This window comes from Chionomys nivalis, chromosome 9, assembly GCF_950005125.1.
Source record: "Chionomys nivalis chromosome 9, mChiNiv1.1, whole genome shotgun sequence".
Taxonomy (NCBI): Eukaryota; Metazoa; Chordata; class Mammalia; order Rodentia; family Cricetidae; genus Chionomys; species Chionomys nivalis.
This window is the reverse complement of record NC_080094.1, coordinates 20,194,150-20,212,901: the sequence shown is the minus strand read 5'-3', so window position 1 is coordinate 20,212,901 and position 18,752 is coordinate 20,194,150. Positions and strand designations below refer to the sequence as shown.

At 51.6% G+C, this 18,752-nt stretch overlaps 1 protein-coding gene across 1 annotated transcript in view; it reads left to right on the top strand.

Annotated features, from left to right (window-relative positions):
- Vstm2l (V-set and transmembrane domain containing 2 like) overlaps window positions 1-11,990 on the top strand; it is a 29,999-nt gene extending 18,009 nt beyond the window's left edge. Inside the window, exons 2-4 of the mRNA XM_057781125.1 lie at window positions 3,669-3,838; window positions 4,983-5,033; window positions 11,125-11,990. Coding sequence (XP_057637108.1) covers window positions 3,669-3,838; window positions 4,983-5,033; window positions 11,125-11,391 — 488 coding nt within the window. The 3' untranslated portion in view covers window positions 11,392-11,990. The remainder of the gene's footprint in view (window positions 1-3,668; window positions 3,839-4,982; window positions 5,034-11,124) is intronic.
- The last annotated feature ends 6,762 nt before the right edge of the window (window positions 11,991-18,752 follow it).

Here is an 18,752-nt window from a genome sequence, read left to right as displayed (position 1 = left end):
AATGATCTTGAACTTTCAATCTTCCTGTCTCCATCTCCAGAGTGCTGGAATTACTGTTGTATGCCACCACCATGCTCAGACTATGCCGTGTGAGAGATCAAACCCTGGGGCCTCATGCATGCCAGGCCAGCATTGAAATGACTTAGCTTCACTTTCAGCCCAGGGCCCGCCCCTTCGTGGGCCCGCCCCCTTGTAAAAAGAGCTCTACAAGCAAAAGGCGACAGATGTCAGAGTGTGGTGGCCAATCTTTAATCCCAGCACCCGGGAGGCAGAGGCAGGAGGATCTTTGTGAGTACAAGGCCAGCCTGGTTTACAGAGTGAGTTTCAGGATGGCGAGGACTACATAGTGAGACCGCATGTCCCCCAAAGTCACCGAATCCCCTAAGAAGTATGTGGTGGCAGGGAGTGGGCGTCTAGGGAGTCAGGCTGGTCTGGGTTCAAATTCCGACTACTGTAGTATGGAGAAGGATTGCAGCTGGGGGGGGGCGCTGCCCCCTCTAAATTACAAGGAGCTCACTGATTGTGACTGGCCCAAACTGAGCCATGCTCAGTTTTTTTTTTTTTTTTTTTTTTTGGTTTTTCGAGACAGGGTTTCTCTGGTTTTGGAGCCTGTCCTGGAACTAGCTCTGTAGACCAGGCTGGTCTCGAACTCACAGAGATCCGCCTGCCTCTGCCTCCCAAGTGCTGGGATTAAAGGCGTGCGCCACCACCGCCCGGCTCCATGCTCAGTTTTCCACTGCTTAGCACACACAAAAAGATGGAAAATGTCTCATTATTAACTAAATTTATCACATTTTGAAATAATATATTTTGGTTTAAGTAAAGCATATTATTAAAATTAATTTTAGCTTTTTTAAAAAAAACTTTTTTTGTGGGGAAATGGAGTATCTCTTGTGACTTGTGACATCATTTAGTTCTTTTATGTAGGTTTCTGTTGGAAAGAGCTGTCCTAAACCATCACTGGGAATCTAGTGGAGAGGTGACCTGGGGTGGGCCCCCATCCTGTGCTCTGGCCCACCCCAAGTCACAGGACAGGGCTATCCCAGGGACCCAAAGATTGGGACCTGGTCTCACTGACCCTGGCTGCTGGGCTGCCCAGACCTCGTTCTGCCTTCTCTGAGCCTAGTGAGTGGAACTGGAGGCCCCAGCCGAGGTAGATGATGCTCTGGTGAGGGGATGGACAAGGGTTGTGGCCAAGAGAGGGGACAGACAGAGGCATGTTCCTTCCTTCCTCTTGGAGCCACACAGGTGATCCTCATCCTTGTAACCGCATGTGGCTCCCCGAATCCCACCCTGGGGAGGAAGAGAGGTTCCAAGGCTGTATCTCAGGCCTGAGTGTCCTCCCCTTGCCTAGCTCCAGGATCTTGCATTGAGCCTGCTCTGTGAGAGGGCAAGCGGTGCCATGCGCTGGTCTCTGAGACTTGGCAGTGGCATGTGGTGTGGGTCACAGGCGAGCAACCCCAGCCAGTCTCACATCCCTGGCCACCTAGATCCAATGAAAGGGCTTGGGTCCAGAGGACACTTGTTCTAGGGCCCTACAGGCTTCTCGTGGTGGCAGGTTCTCTGTGACACCCTTGGATACTGCTCTACTTGGTAAATAAGACTAGGAAAGATTTGACCACAAAGGCTGAGGCAGGATCATCAGGTATGGACCCTAGAGACCAAATTTCTAGCCACTAAGGAATACTACCGACCTCCCACTGTGACCAGGACCTTTCTCCATTACTGATGATAGCTAGCTAGCTAGCTAGCTAGCTAGATAGATAGATAGATAGATAGATGATAGATAGATAGATAGATAGATAGATAGATAGATAGATAGATAGATAGAAGATAGATAGAGATAAATAGATAATAGACAGGCAGACAGACAGACAGATAACACAGGAATGGCTGTACCTCTTGGAAGGACAGATAACATGTTAGCTGTGCCACACAAGATAGTAACTATCCAAATGAGTCTATTTAAATGAACTAAAATGAAATTTAAAATCCAGGTGCCTGATCCGCTCAGCAACCTGTCACTAGTGATCACTATATTATTAACTTACATACGTACAGACCATCTTCCCCTCAGCTTCAGCTCCTACCCTAGGTGAGGATTCTGATGCCTGAGAGGGCAGTGAGAAGAGAGGGATGGAGCGGCTTGTGCTGTGTTAAAATACCTCCAGCCGCTGTGTGAAAACAGGTTGTCTTCAGGGAAGCGTGAAGGAGTGGGACCAGTGTGTTAATGGCGACTCAGCCCTGTGACAAGGGACTGGGGGTTGGAGATCCTCTGGGCCTGAACCCATGGAGTTTTCAGAAGATCCAGTATAGGCTGTGAGGACTGAGTCAGAAAGTCAAGAGTGGCTTGAGACTGTGGCCTGAGCACTTGGCACAGGCACTGGGCAAGTGTGGTCGGTACTATCCCTGCAGGAGCCTGGTTTCCTCCTGCCCCCAAAGACAAGGACAGCCCAGCTCTGGGGGTGGCCACATGTAAAGGTAGCTCCCAGCACCCCACACCATCTTTGTGATTCAAGCCATGTTCTTCATTGTCAAACAGGCCTTGTTTATGTATCCAGGGCTAGCCAGCCCTTCCACTCTGCAGAGAAACGGACGCTTTTTTTTCCCATAAGAAGCTTTATAAACCTTGGCCTGGTAAGCTTCCTTTCAGTCCCGAGATGTTGCTGAAGTAAAGCTCCATACGGGTACCTTGTGCAGAGCAAAGACAGTCATCAAACCTAATCGTATAAAGTGTCCATTGTCCTGTGGAGGGGAGTGGGGTCGCTGCACCTTGATTCAGGATGCCCCCTCTCCACTCAAGGCTCCCTCTTTACTGGGACAGGTGGCCTTCCGGGGCTAGGAATGTCTGTCCCTCTGAACTGGGCCCGGAGGATTGCATAGCCCAGGGGTGGGGCCTGATGGCCATCACATGTCTGGGGTGACCTGCAGTTGCTAGGCATCTCCCATCTTCCTTCTGTGTCAGACAATCTACTGAGAGGAGGAAGACATGCTAATTGCATCTCAGACAGTTTGGAGAGAAAGAGCCAGAGCATATGGACGGGAGGGGTGTGGGGCTTGTGAAGTGGGGGTATAGCATGGGGGTACTGCTGCTGGCTCCTGGAACTGGTTGTGGTGAGACTTGGTGGGAGCTGGACCCTGCAGGAATGCCAGGAGGGGTGGTTGTCTCTCTCCCCTGCTCCCCTCTCAAGCATATCTCGAGCAGGCAAGCTGGTGACCATCGAACAAAGAGTTGCTGGGGCTCACAAAGGGGTGACTCGGAGCTGAACTTTGATTGAGCCAGGCTGGCGGTGGAGAATATCCAGAGCGAAGGAAACTGGGAGAAGAGGCAGGAGCTCAGGGAGAGAGGAGGAGCCTAGCAGCCCCCCAGGAGGATCAGAGTGATGTCTGGTGCACCCCAGGGAAAGTGGGGACCTTGAGGCTGGGTTTGAGTTTGGAAGATGGTGGGGGCAAGGCTCACAGGGCTGAGCACTGGGTAGGGTGAATGGAAGAATCTGGAAGAATTCATATTGCAGCCTCCCTGCCTCCTGGCTCACTTGCTAGTCAGCCCTCCTCCATCACCCCTCTGCCCATGTCCCCTCAGGCTCTAGGACAGCGTCTTGCCACACACAGCTATCCTGGGGGTGGGCTCCTGTTTCTGAGCCCTCATCTGCCTGTTCCCCGAACAGCACTTTTCACAGAGACGCCCCATGACATGACAGCGCGGACAGGTGAGGATGTGGAGATGGCCTGCTCCTTCAGAGGCAGCGGCTCCCCATCCTACTCACTGGAGATCCAGTGGTGGTACCTGCGCAGCCACCGGGACTGGACAGACAAGCAGACTTGGGCCTCCAACCAGGTAAGACCTCGGGAGATGCTTCCATGGGGGACGCTGCAGGGTCCTGTGCCTGATGTCCCGGTCCTCAGCAACACTCTGCAGGCGCTCCTTTCTTGATTATTGGAATAACAAATCCTCAATATGTCAGCCTGCCTCCTGCAGGTGTGGAAGAACCCTGTGGCCAGAGGAAACCTTTAGGGGAGGAATTTGGGGTACTTGGGGGCATTTCAGCCTGTTCTTGGTTATTTAGGGGTAGAAGCCTCAGGACATGGCTAGGTATTTAACCGTATCTGCTACAAACATAAGTTTAGGTTCAAACTCACAGCATAGCAGCACACCCCCCAGACAGGCACAGACTTCAGAGACATGCCACCCACACTCTTCCCAGTTTGTATGTGCACACAGACACACAGCCATTATAGCCAAACACCCTCCTGAGTCCAGACACCTGGCTCTGTGGTCAGTGTCAAACATAAGCACCTCCTTTGTCCCCCTTTGGCTGCCCATTCCTGCATTGCCAGTGGGCACAGAGCTGAGGGACCCCAGTTCCAAACCTCATGACCTCTAGCTGGAATCTTGTTTTTTTGTTTGTTTGATTGATTGTTTTGAAAGACAGGGTTTCTCTGTAGTTTTGGAGCCTGTCCTGGAACTCGCTCTGTAGACCAGGTTGGCCTCAAACTACAGAGATCCGCCTGTCTCTGCCTTCCAAGTGCTGGGATTAAAGGCATGTGCCACCACCACCTGGCTAGAATCTTATTTTTTATAAGATTTTTTATTATTATTTTAGGTGCATGTGTGTGACTGAGTGTATATATGTGTGCCATATGGGTGAAAGTACCTGTGGAGACCAGAAGGGGGCGCTGGATTCCTTGGAGCTGGGCACTGGGCCCAGCTTAGATCCTCCGGAAGAACAGCAGTGTTCCTAACTGCTCAGTCATCTCTCCAGTCTTCATTTTCTTATTATCACTTTTCAATTTGACTAGGATGTATGTAAGTGTCTCTATGAACAGGGTGACATTTCCACAGCTGTACACACTATGCACAGATGAAATCCAGCATCCTTGACCACAATCCTAACTGTCCCCTGTCTCCATGCTGTTTCTCCCCACCCCCACCCCTCACTAACACCTTGTCTCTGCTCTCTCTGTTCTCCCTCTCTGGACAGCTAAAAGCTTCTCAGCAGGAGGACTCGGGGAAGGACGCCACCAAAATAAGTGTGAGTTTTGATGCCTTTCCACAAATGGTCTAATGAAAGATGCAGCTGTAACAACAACAACAAAAAATTGTTTCGGTCCATTTCAGTGGGGAACTTGGGTAAGAAAATGGAAGAAGTGGGAGAGGGACTGGGAGGTGCCCCAGCTTGGTGGGTTTTTTTGTTTGTTTTTCTGGGTCTTTTTCCAGAGATTTTTCAAGTCCATTGAATGACAGGTAGGAAAAATGACAGGAGAGAGAAGACAAATCCTCCCCTGGCGGGCCAAGGCCAGGTATGCCTCGTGGTGTTCCATGCCTGACTCAACCCCATTTGTCACTGGGAAGCTACAAGGTCTCAAGAGGCTGAGTGGGCTTTTTTTTTTTTTTTTTTTTTTGACCCACCATGACTGATGCCGGAGCATCTCAGAGTCCCTGGGTGTGACTTCAGGAGCAGGACTTCAGGACTTCTTAGGTATCCACTCACTTTTTTGTGGTCACAGTGGGCAGACAGGGCCAAGCCTCTGTCCATTTTACAGCTTGGGGAGCTGAGGCCGGAGAGTACCAGAAGTGTGGCTAGTGTGCTGAGCCTCTTCTGCCAAAGCCCAGGGAGGCCAGGACTTCAGGGAGCTGGGATGTGACAGTTCCTGTGGAGTCTGAGAGGCTAAAGCTCAGCCTGGAAGAGACAGGCACTGTGGAAAGAAGACCACGGAGCAGGGGCACTATTCTGGGCATGCATGTGGCCACAGGACACGGCTGGGTTACTGGAGTTCAGCAACACACCCATGGTGCAGGTGCCCAAGTACAGTTATGAAAATGTTGGGGCAGCCTTTCCAAACCCCCCGTTCTGGCTGAGTCTCCCACAGCTTCCTAGGGACTATTAGGGACCTCAGGGCCCCCGGGGCAAGTTAGATAGCGTACAAGGGGAGTTGTGCTCCTGAACAGGGGGTGCAGCAGAGTGGCCCCCAGGACAAGTAAGGGCACTGTGGCCAGGATGCCAGAGAGGAATCTCCTTCAGCCACTCAGGGGAGGGGCTAGCAAGTGAGAGATGGGATGGGATTGCAGCATCCCTGGTACCTTTTGCAGGGCAGGGGAATTGCAGCTGTTCACAGTTTAAGGCAGCCACCCCTGCTCTCCTGCCCTCAGTCAAGGGCATGCTCCTATTTTCATGCCCCAATTCTTGCCTCTTACACCCCTCAGACCCTCAGACAGTGAGAGGCCTCCAGATGTATCAACACACCCCCTTCGAGGACACACCCTCTGCCTCGATTTTGTCCCATTTCATGAGAGGCTTTGGGCTCCGGCAAAGAAAGAATTATCTAATTGATTGAGAGGATTATAATTCCAGGCTGCTAGCCTCATGAGAGGGGAACATAATGCTAATTAGTTAAATAAAATAAATGTTCTCTGTGGGAGTGTGAAGTCACCCCTAGTCCATCCCCATAATCCTCATACCAGCTGGGGCTTCCGGGTCTTGTACCGGGCCCAGCCTTTTACACAAGCATGCAAGCCAGTGTCCCTAAATACACAGGCAGGACAGACCGCACCCAAAGGCAGATCCATAGCCTGGGTTCCTAAGGTCTTAGGAAATGGTACAAACTTTTCTTCTAGGCCTTCAAGGCTCTGTGACTCTTTTCCCATGCACAGGCTCACCACTATGTGAGCTACAGGCCAGGCAGTGCCAAGGCCTGTGGGAGACGTGGCTCCAGTAGGTAGAGGGGGCACTTCGGAACCTGTGGAACCTGCTGAGGAGCCCTATAGAGGTGTTGCTGTACTCATGGGATCCTGAGCATACAGTGGGGTAGGCACTTAATGTACCAGCAGCTGAGCTCTGGCTCTGGCTTTGCCTCCTCTCCGTCTCTGTTTCTGGAAGCAGATGATATAAGAAAACACTAGAAACCAGAATTAGCTTGTGCTGAGGGACCCAGTACTTACTTGAGGGCTACAGATCCCCAGGCTGCCGTTCTGCAAAGCTTAGGGTACCTGCATTGCCGGCCATGTTTGAGTGCCGGGAGGGTCGCTGTAATCTAGCTAATGCTTTCTGTATTAGGGGTTAAATTAATCCCGCACTGGTCTCACAGGTAAAGATGGGGCTGAATTCCTGACATAAGAAGTTCCCCCATGGGGTAGAAAATATGGCTCAGTGGTAAATGTGCTTGCTCCCAAGCCTAATTGAATGGCCTGAATTTGATCCCTGGGAGCCATACAGTAGGAGGAAACCAAACCCCATGTCATCCTCTGACCCCCACATACAAGTCAGAACACAGGACAAGCATATACCCATATACATCCATGCACTCACAAAAACTAGTTCACGAAAAATGTTCCCCCTTTCCTGGGCCTGTCAGGTGATGGCTGCAGTCACAGTGGGCAAGAAATGCTTCCAGAAGGCCACAGTCACTTGTGCCCAATCCCCAGGCCCAAGTGGAAAATGGGCATGTATCCACTACTCCGAAGGGATAAAAGGGAAGATGACATCTGCCACCACCACAGGAGAGAATGACTGGTCTCTGAGAGCCTGTGCAGGGCGGGGGTGAGCTAACACAACACAAGCTAAGGGATCCATGAAGGACAGGGTTAAGGCCTCCAGGGCCCTCTGTGCTGGGCCAGCTGAGGGTGGGCAGAGCAGGCAGAATGGGGCTGGGGGCCTTAGGGAAGATATGGAGAAGGTTCCATTGAGGACCTGGGACTGGCAGAGTCAGGAGCTGCCCTGGCTCCTGCAGATGGTGGTGTCTCACATGCCCAGGGGCAGGAACAGAGGGAGTCTGGGCTAGGTGATGCTTCATGGAGCAAGGTGACCACAGTAGGATCAACTGGAGGTCCTCAGACGCACAGGGTCCCGGAGCTGGGCTTTGAATCTGCGCAGGGGTTAGACCAGCCTACCACTCCCTCCCCAAGAACCTCCCAGGTCTCCCCTGGGAGCCGCGCAGAGGCAAAGGTCACTCTATGGGCGCAGATGGCTTGCCTGCCCTTTCCCCCTGGCTTAGCTGGGAGGACAGAGCCTGGGGTGTATAGCTGTGGCCAGCAGGAGGCTGGCGCTCAGAGCCGGCCTGGCCAGGCGCTTTCGGCGTGATTAGGTGCTTAATCGCTGAGGCCTGTCGATGCTGGGCTGTGATTATGATTTACAGCCAAGCTGCCCTGCGGGTGTGTCTTTCGGCCTCTCCAGTCGCACTGATTCCTGAATAAGGAAGCCCAGCAGGCTCTTCCATCACCCCAAACTACTGAGGTGGAATAGAGAACCCTTCCAAGGGAGCAGCCGCTGATGAGGCTTAGGGCAAGGCTCCCCAAGGACACAGAGTGCTGGGGGTTGGGGAGTGAGGTGGGAGGGTTTTCTGCCCATAGGCCACGCCCCGGGTATGGCGATGCGTGCCTGATCTAGGGAGCCTCAGTTTTCTCGTCAGGGACCCTGAGGGGTTTGGGGATATCGTGCTGCAAGAACGGTTCTGAGCACTGATGGCTGCTGTTTGGGTCTTTGCCTTTTGCACACTGTGCTGAGGGCAAAGCCGGGGTTAAAGCCTCGCCTCCTTCTGGCTTCTGACTTGGATGGTAGGGTACCCATAAGTGACTTGTGCTATAGACCTTGTCCCACCAGCCCCTGGTGGAAGAGCGCCCGCCCTTCTGAAGGCCACCCTTGTCTGTTGACCTTCGGGAGGCTGCAAAGGAGGCTGACAGCCAGGGCAGAGGTCTCAGCATCCCCCTCGGCCTGTGTCTGGAGGGCGGGGCGTAGGCCTCCCTCCCCAGGAGTGGTTGCTCCCAGCGCTGCGCATTATTACTCCATTAGCGCCTTGTAGGGTTGACAAATGAAGGATAATTAATATCCGTGAGGGAAACAGATGTTGAGGTAATTCGCTCCCGCTGCGCATTTGCAATGGCTTCTCCTAACTCACCGGAGAGTGTGGCGGGACCGCGGGGGTCTTTCTGTGCCCTTGGTCAGGGTGATGGAGTGAGCGGGCAGAGTGGACATCAGCTGAGTCCCACACAAGGGAGGGAGCATCTGATTCTTGACTCTCGGGTCTTGTTTTCCATTGGGACATTCTGTCTGTGTCCCATCCCAGTTCCTCTTGCTGTACCGTAAACCCATGTTTTCCTGCTTCCTGGGGAATGGACTCCTCACCAGGGGGCTCTTACAGAGCCTGTGCTGCCAGCTCTGGAATTCTCTGTGGGTCTGTCACACTGTTTCTAGGGTGAATGCATGGAACCTAGCCTGGGGTCACTGTCCAGCCCTACTGAAGACTGGTTTGGGCTCTGAACCAGGCTCGACTCCTTTTGGAGTCTCAGTTCTCCCAACAGACATTGGCTGCTGTTTGTGTCTGGTTTGTGTATCCCCAGCTATGTGTGTGTGTCAGGGCAGGCTGGAGATATGTCTGAGGCCATACCCACCCTCCCAGGAACCATCCTTTTTGCCCTAGGGTCCCTCACTTTGGGGGGGGGGAGACCAGCAGAGAACCCACTAGGTTCCCAAAGCAGAACATTGGGAGTTGGCAGGCACAGTGCAGCTGCTGCTATCTAGAGGAGGGACATTAGGGACATTAGTGCTCAGGGGCCAGGCTGGTGGGCTGTGCAGTCTGGAGGGTAGGTACCTGCCAGATGACGGCTGGGGACTGAGCTCCAGGAGGGCTGGGCTTCCAGCTCTAAGAAAGATCCTTGCCTAAATACAGGTCCAACTTCATTCCCTTTAATATTTTTTTTTGTTATAGAAATGTAGAAATTCTACATTTGTAGAATGTATAGAAAAGTACGCCAGAGTCCCCATACCCACCCACCAGTCACACTAATGATGCATTTTACTCCGACAGCCTTCCCTCATGGAACTGAAAAAAGAGTTGCCAGCAGAGTTATATTCACAGCAGATTTATTCATGAGAACACTAATCTGGAAATTCCCCGAACACCAGCCGACAGGAAACTGTGTAGACAAGCCGCAGTGTGGTCACCCAACGGAATACCACACAGCAACGCACAGAACCACTGCACTGTGTGGAAGAAAGTTAGCCTTGGCAAAGGGTCCTCCCCATCATAGAGAGTTCAAGAATGTGGCTAAACTGTGGTGACAGATATGGAAAGGTAGCCCCTAGTGGGGATGGGTTGTCCAGCGAGCTGGGTGTACTTACTTGATCCAGGACAGTGGAGCCCCAGCAGTAAGATGAATATTAAAAATCAGGTCAAGGGTTAGGGGTGGTGCTGCAATTCCAGTGTTCAGAAGGCTAAGGCGGGAAGGTCCTGACTGGAGACCAGCCTGGACAACAAAGCGAGATCCTATCTTTAAAAAATAATTCAAATCAATAAAAAGGCAAAACTTTACAAGCTAACAACACTCATTCTACTGCCAGGGAGAGGACAGTTAAAGTCTGGCATCCACTGATGTGCTCTGTCAGCCTGTATCTTTTTTTTTTTCTTAGACTTTATTTTTGTGTGTGTTTGCCTGATTATACGTCTGTGCACCATCTGTATTTTTGGTGTCTGAGGAAACTAGACGAAAGAACTGGATTCCCTGCAACTGGAGTTACAGACAGTTGTGAGCTGTCAAGTGAATGCTGGGAATCGAATCCCAGTTCTTCAAGAATAGCGGGTATTCTTAAGTGCTTAGTCATCTTTCCGGTCCCCACCTTCCAGCCCCTATCTTAAAGAAACGGAACCTTGGGCCAGTGAGACGACTCAGCAGGTAATGGCTCTGGCGATGAAGCCAGACACCTGAGTTTCAGTCTTAGGATCCAGATGGTGGAAAGAGAGGTGACTCCTGCAGGTTTTCGTCTGACCACACATTCACTGTGGCACAAGCCCCCAGCCGAAGTTTCTCCCTGCTATGCGGGGCTTTTCCATTTGTTCATAAACAGCAGCACAGCCTGGGAGCTTTGCTAGGAGGCGTGTCCCCTGCTTGCATGTAAAACTCTCACAGGCTGGGTTCTGGCTCACCCTTCTTCACCGCTGGGCAGTATTCCACTGGCTGCACACACCACCCTGTGGATAGGCATTAGCGTTGCTTCAGTTTGTCCGTCTGCCGCCTGTCGTTCAGCTGCTAGGATGCTGACCTTGGGTCCCTAGCTGTCTCTGGGGTGGGGGCAGCCTAGCGGCTTGGCTCGTGACCCCAGCCGATTCTCACGGTGCCTCTGTCGCCCCCAGGTGGTCAAGGTGGTGGGCAGCAACATCTCCCACAAGCTGCGGCTGTCGCGGGTGAAGCCCTCTGACGAAGGCACCTACGAGTGTCGCGTGATCGACTTCAGCGACGGCAAGGCCCGGCACCACAAGGTCAAGGCCTACCTGCGGGTGCAGCCCGGGGAGAACTCGGTGTTGCAGCTGCCTGATGCGCCCCCTGCCGCGCCCGCACCGCCGCCCAAGCCGGGCCGGGAGCTGCGCAAGCGCTCTCTGCCAGAGGCTTGCAGCCTGTAGCCCGCTCGCCCCGCATGCAGTCCTCCTGGCCCTGCGGCGACGGTGGCAGAGGAGTCCCGCGTGTGCTTTGCTTGCTTGCCCCCCCTCCCGGCTCCGCTTCATACACTCCGTCTTCGCGGCCAACCCCCTGGTGAGGAGCCGGGCCGTGGGGGGCCTACGCTCCTGTTCCGTCTCTTTCTACCCGGAACCGGCTCCGGGTCCCCCCTGGGAAGCGGAGGACCCCCAGCCCCACGCGGGAGGCTGCCCTGCCAGGCAGAGTTAGCACCAGCAGGCTCGCTCTGGGCCCTCGAGGCTCTCCCCGAGCCCCCCTCTGCCGGCACCCCCCCCCACGCCCAGCCCTGTCCTGGGCCTGTGAAGTCCACCCAAGGGATCCCCTCCACCCATGCCCTCCCCATTCCTGATCAGGGGACACCCACCCTGGTGGTTTGTAAATATTTCTATTGGGCCCACCCCGCCCCGGAACTGGCTCAAACCTCTGGCCACCCTCGGTGATGGAGGGGAGGTGGGAGGCCCAGGGCTTTGCCTAGGGGTGAGCGGGCCCTGTGTATATGACCCAACCTGTGAGTACCAGCCAATTCCAATAAAGCGGTTTAAACCAACCCGGACAGTGTCTTGCTGGAGCTGGCAAGTGAGCCACGATGGGATGGGAAGGAGGGCTTGGTGGGTCGCAGAAAAGAGCAGAAGTGACCTGCTGCTTGCTGGGAAGAGTGAGAGTGGTTCCCAAAGGGAAAGAGAAGCAGGCTTTGTCTACCCTACCGTGAACACTGGCACCTGAATTCGCCCTGGATCCCGCGATAATCACACACACAGAAAAACCTGTGAAGCATGCGAGCAGGAATGGATAAACATCTTTGTAGCTGCCACAAAGAAAGCCTGTCACTCCCAAGCAGACCCCCACCTCAGCTCTCTGTCTCTTCCACCGCCCCCTCCCTCCCTCTCAGAGGGAATCCAGTGGTGACTCTTAGGGTAACGTCATTGCTGTCATCATCAACTTTGGAGTCTCATATAGCCCTGGTGGGCCTGGAACCCGTGGTCCTGTTGTTTAGATCCGCCAAGAGCTGGGATTATAGAAGTGTGCCACCATGCCCAGTTTAGTAGGTTTTTTGTTTGTTTGTTTTTATTTTAATACCTATATGTGTATCACTTTTTTTATTGCATGCATCTTTATGGGGGGTACATGAATGCTTCCGCATGTATGCCCAGGTCAGAGAACAACCTGAGGATGTCAGTTCTTGCCTCCTACCAAATAGGTCCTGGGGGTCAAACTCAGGTCATCAGGCTTGGCAGCAAGGGCCTTCACCCACAGAGCTGTCCCACCACCATTGTGTTAGTCACTTTAAACAAAATATTTTCATTTGCTTTTTTTTTTTTTTTTGGTTGCTGGAAATGAGGGTTCCTTGCCTACGCTAGGCAAGTGCTCTCCCATGGAGCTATATTCCAGCCCCTATGTATTTGAGCTTTGTGTTTTGTCTTCAAAACATGGTCTCATATAGCTCAGAATGGCCCCAAACTCTCTGTGCAGTCAAGGATGACCTTGACCTCCTGATCCTCCTGCCTCAGCTTCTCCAGCACTGGGCTGACTGGGTGTCGCCTGTGTTCCTTCTCCATGTCTGCTGGACACACAAGCCTGAGAGTCTTGGGGGCATTTACCAGGCTGTATGCCAGGCTATTCACCACAGGGTCTCATATTCTCCTCGGACCTTCACCATGCCCCTATGACACAAGAGGAATCGGCGTCAGAGAGAGTGCTGTGCTGATGGGTCAGTGAGTGACTGTTGTGTGTACAGAGGGCTGATGGCTGGATGGAAGGGCTGCTGGAGGGTAGGTAGATGAATGGCCAGACGACAGCAGACTGGTAGATAGATGGGTAGGTCTGTGGATTGAGACATAACTAACCTAGGCTGTGGAGTCAGCAGGGCCTGTACCTATTGCAGAATCTGGGTACCCAAGGGCTGGTGCGGGACAGTGGTCTATATTCTGTCAATTATGTTTTAAATAAATGCTGATTGGCCAGTAACCAGGCAGGAAGTATAGGCGGGGCAACCAAACAGGAAGTAGAGGCAGGTCAATGAGAACAGGAGAATTCTGGGAAGAGGGAAGTTCCCTCTGGAGTCCTGCCCAGACACCGAAGAAGGAAGATGTGACCTGCTCTGCTGAAAAAGGTACTGAGCCATGTGTCTAACATATACTAGAAAAATGGGTTAATATAAGTTATAAGAGTTAATAAGAAGCCTAAGCTAATGGGCCAGTGAGTTTATAACTAATGTAGACCTCTGTGTGATTTCTTTGGGACTTAACCACTGTGGAAATCGGGCAGGACAGAAACTCCAACAACAAAGGACCGTCTTGTCTGGCCTGTGGTCATCTGACCAGTGTCTACCATTTATTCAATGAATAAGATCCTCCTCAGAAATGTCCAAAGGCAATGCTGACCTTGGAAGGCCCCTCTGTGAGGGAGGAGGGTCTTGCTGGCGTTAGTGATAACAGTGCCCACCAGCTCTAGTCAGGCAGGCACTGTGCTTTGTGCCAGGCACTGATGCAGGGCTTGTCACGTCATAGCAAACTCTGCACCTCTCAAAGCCCCTCCTCCCATAGGGGAATTTGGAGTGCTTGCTCTAGCTCCATTGGAAGAGCCCAAGGGGAAGAAAGTACCTGGACTAGAGTCTTGCCCCTGTCCATCCTTGCTGCAAGGCCTCAGTTTCCCTTTCTGCATAATGGGGATGCTACTGGGGAAGAAAAACCTGAACCACCATGAGCCATCATCACACACACACACGCAAGGAGGGTAATATCAAAAGGACAGGTGAGGAATGTGGGGGAGACTGCAGAACCCCGACCACTTACACTGCCAGGGAGGATGGGAAACGAGGTGACCTCTCGATGTTGGTCTCCACACCTCTCAGCAGGCCCCACACCCATGAGAGCTGGAGACACACCTCTGCTCAAAAGCGTGTGAATGAATATTCATGGCCATGTTCGTTATTCATGGCAGGCCCCAAACAGACACAGCCTGAGAGTCCATCAACCACCGAGTGACTGGTAAGAAACATGGTCCAGCCAAGCAATGAAATATTATTTGAGAGAGAAAAAGAGCATTTTCACACACAGTACAGCGTATAGAAACCTGGAGGTGTTGAGGTAGGTGAGAGAAACACTCTAAAATTGGTTGTCATGGTGGTTGTACAACTGCGTGGGCGTGCTGAATCACTGAGCGGCTATTTTAAGTGAATGATCGCGTGGCGTGTGGATATCTCAACAAAGCTGTTAAGAAACGGGATTCTCCTAACTGCAGCCCTGTGCCCACATGCCAAAACTGGGCACACGGCAGGCACTTGGAAATGATGTCTCCTATTTATTTATCGCTGTGATTTCTAGGCGAAAGCTGGAGAGGGTTAGGCACAGCAGGTGGTGGCAGCAATAATGAGGCCAAGAGACAGTTCCTAAGGTGGTGCCCTGGCTGTCCTGAAGGCTCAGAAAACACCGACAGTCCCTGAAGGTAGTTACAAGCCGCTTTCCCCTTTGTGCCAAACACAGGAGTAGCCTGTGGGCCTAGGAGATGGCCCGGTTGGTAAATTGCTGGCTGTTCTGCAAGCATGAAGGAAGACATGCGATTGGCTCTCAGGAACAACATTTTTTTTAAAAAAGTAGGCATGATCACACTTATAATCCCAAGGCTAGGGAGGTGGAGACAGACAGGATCATAGAGGTCCGGCCAGTCAACTTGGCCTATAGATTCCAGTTCAACAGAGAGATCCTGCCAGCTGAGGTGTCTGGCTTCCACATGCATGCATACACATACGCACGTGCCACAAGGAATCACCTGAAATAATTAGGTATGGTGGTATATGCCAGGATCCCCAGCCACTCTGGCTGCTGAGGCAGGAGGATTGCTTGAACCCAGGAATTTTTTGTTTTTTGAGACAAGGTTTTTCTGTGTAAGCCTGGCTGTCCTGAAATTCACTGTGTAGACTTTGAACTCAGAGATCTGCTTGCCTCTGCCTCCCAAGTGATGAGATCAAAGGCATGTGCCACCATTGCCTGGTAGACTTAAGAATTCAAAGGAAAAACAAACAAAGAAAAAGAAACCCAGTGTGAGATTTATTCTAAATTCTTGGCCTTCAGACCCCACCAGCACCTATAGTTACTGAGCAGCTCAAAGTAACCATAGCTCAGTAAAGTCTCCCCATGGAGTCTGGATGACTGTAGGCTTTTTCACTGTTGGGCAGAGAATGCTTTATCCAGAGGGTTCCCAAAGGCTGATCCGCAGGGTCTTCTGCCTCCGAAGCAAGGTTGTGTGGAACGTTCTACCTGGCAAACCTGAGCATAGGCAGAGAGCGCTTCTGTAAGCCGTCTCTATACCTTAGAATTGCAGGGTCAAATCACCGTGGCTGTCTTAATTCCCGTTAATTACTTTCCACAGAAGCGGGAGCCGCTTACCCCTCTATAAATGGCATGTGAAGTGCACCTGGCCCCGCTCCTCCCCATCTCCACATCCTGAGAATAAAGTGGATTGATCGTGGTGATCTGTGGGTTAGCTGGATCCCCTCTCTTCACTGGCTGCTGTGAGCAGGACCCAGCAGCTCTTTGCTGCTCTGAGAGCCCCCTTCCCCCCCGCCCCCCCCCCCCAGACTGACAGCTCGGTCTTGGCTGCTTCATTATGGGCTGGGGCTGCCATCCTGTTGATTTGTGGTGTCGCTGTGAAGTGCATTCGATTCGGTTTTGTTTTCTTTTTCCTTTTGACTTTTTGTTTGACAAATATTTTTTGTTAAGTAGTTTCAGTCTCGATTACTTTATCATTTCTGAGTTAGCTTTCATTATATAAACATAAATTTGAGTCTCTGGGAACTTAAATTGTCTTCAGGTATGAGTTAGGGTCTCTAATTCACTTTTTTTCCAGCTTTTTAAATTTTCTTATCTGTCAACAGCATCTTTATTCCCCCCCCCCTCCCCGTACGTGACGCCTTTGGCACTAAGTGCTGCTCCCACATCCATGGCTGCTTCCTTGTCTCGTCTATGATGGGTCAGTATCACACAGTTTCATGACAAATTTCATGTGTTCTGCAGCTTTCTACTCCTCTTTTGTGCACGTTTTGTTTTGTTTTTGAGACAGGGTCTCTCTACATAGCCCTGGCTGTCCTGGAACTCACCACATAGTCCAGGCTGGCCACAAACTCGCAGTGATCTTCTTGTCTCTGCCTCCACTGCAGCACCTGGCTCATGTGGAACATTTTGTCTCCAGAACTTACTGGCTTACTCTTTTACACCTCGAATCATTGTTAGAAAGTTCTCCCTCAGGGCTGGAGGGATGGCTCAGTGGTTAACAGCACTGACTCTCTTCCAGAGGACCTGGGGTCAGTTCCTACACTCACATAGCAGCTTGCAACTGCATGTAACTCGACCTCCAGGGTATCCGACACCCTCACATGACATACATGAAGGTAAAATACCAATGCACATAAAATAAAAATAAGTAAATCATTGGGTTTTTATATTTTTTTATTTTTTTTAGTTAATTTATTATGTATACAATATTCTGTCTGTGTGTATGTCTGCAGGCCAGAAGAGGGCACCAGACCTCATTACAGATGGTTGTGAGCCACCATGTGGTTGCCGGGAATTGAACACAGGACCTTTGGAAGAGCAGGCAATGCTCTTAACCACTGAGCCATCTCTCCAGCCCCTCATTGGTTTTTTTTAAAAAAGTTCTTCCTCCAACATGTGCAAGGCCCTGTGTTCAATCCTCAGCTCAGACAAAATTTAACTAGTATTTCAGTTGGTGTCTTAGTTACTGTTCTGTTGCTGTCACCATGACCAAAACCACTTATTTAAAACAAAAACAAAAACAAAAAAAACAACATTTAATTAGGGGCTTGCTTACAGTTCCAGGGGTGAATTCATGAGCATCTTGGTAGGGAGGGAGCATGTGTGACCTTTGAGGTGTGTGATTTTGGGTCGATCTCCTCTCCCTGAACTTCCAGGTTTTTTAGAAAATTTATGCAGGCACCGAAGTTGACATCTGGTCAGTCCAGTGAGGCTGTTCTCATTTACAAGCATAGTGTGGTGACAGGGTAGGGCCTGGGAATCTGCATTGCTAACCTGCCTCTCTGCCTGGCTGAGAAGGTGAGTTGTTGGGATATCCCTCGTGCAGACTAAGGTATCTGTGGCGGTGGGATAGCCACCGTCATTGCCGGTAACTGGGAGAGAAAAGATGGGGCTGGGAGGCGGGCTGTTTGCAGAGGGTAAGTATTACATCTGCACCTGAAACAGATCAATGTTTGAAGAAAGCCAATCAGGACACAAGAGTAAATAAAATGGGGGAGGGAAGTGAAGGAATGCTGCGGTTGGCAAGGATCCTAGGCTGTGCACCATCTGGTGTCTCAGTCCCCTTGACAATGTCTTTTCCCCGTGTGCTGAGCCTTGCTGTGCTGAAAGAAGCCCTTGCTGTGGCTACTGAGGCAGACCCTGGAGCCATGTCCACCCACCCCTCCTCCAGCTGCCTCCCCCTCTCCCTAATCCTACAGGTTTTTCTTTTCCTGATTTAGTTCTGATTCACTTTCACTTTCTACACCCCTTTTAGAGCCCTTGTCACAGAAAAGACTTGTCTGGTCTTGGCTTGTGCGCCTTGATCAGGCTCCCACAGGGTGGTATCCCTCCCCACCCATCCACCTCCCACGTCCGCACTGGGAATTGCATCTACAGCCTGGCACGTGCCAGCAAGTTCTCCACCTCTGAGCTCCATTCCTGGCTTCTTTCCTTTTCGTTTGGAGACATGGTCTTACTAAGTTGGTCCAGGCGGACTTTTTAATTCAAAAGCAGGCAGATCTTGAACCTGTGGACCCTCTGACCCAGCCTCCCCACTAGCTGGAACCACAGGCCTGTGCCACCAGGCCTGGACCAGTCAAAGTTGTTACTATAAAGTCCAAGCACTCTGTGGATAGAACACAAGGTTCACACCCGGGAGTGGGGAAGCCCCACATCCGGTAGGAAAGCCTTACTCCTTTATTCTCACTAACCTTGTATAGCGCTCAGCATTCCTTCCCCCTAGGGCAAAAGGAACATATATTAGCTGTCACCGTAGCATCAACAGCTAGTGACTTTGTCACTATGGGAACTGCAGAGTCTTCATCTCATCCTAAAGTGCTTTCTGCAGGTGGCCCAGAACACCACACACATATCTGCCGCTTTAAAGCTGACTGTTATCAGGACAGCTGCTGGATTCTGTTACTCATTAGCCTCGTAAAGAAATGGGGGCCCTGTGGTTTGGATGGGAATTGTTCCCCATGGGCTCACGTGTTTGGACAGTTGGCCTCCAACCAGTGGCACTGTCTGGGAAGACTGTGGAACCTTTAGGAAATGAGAGC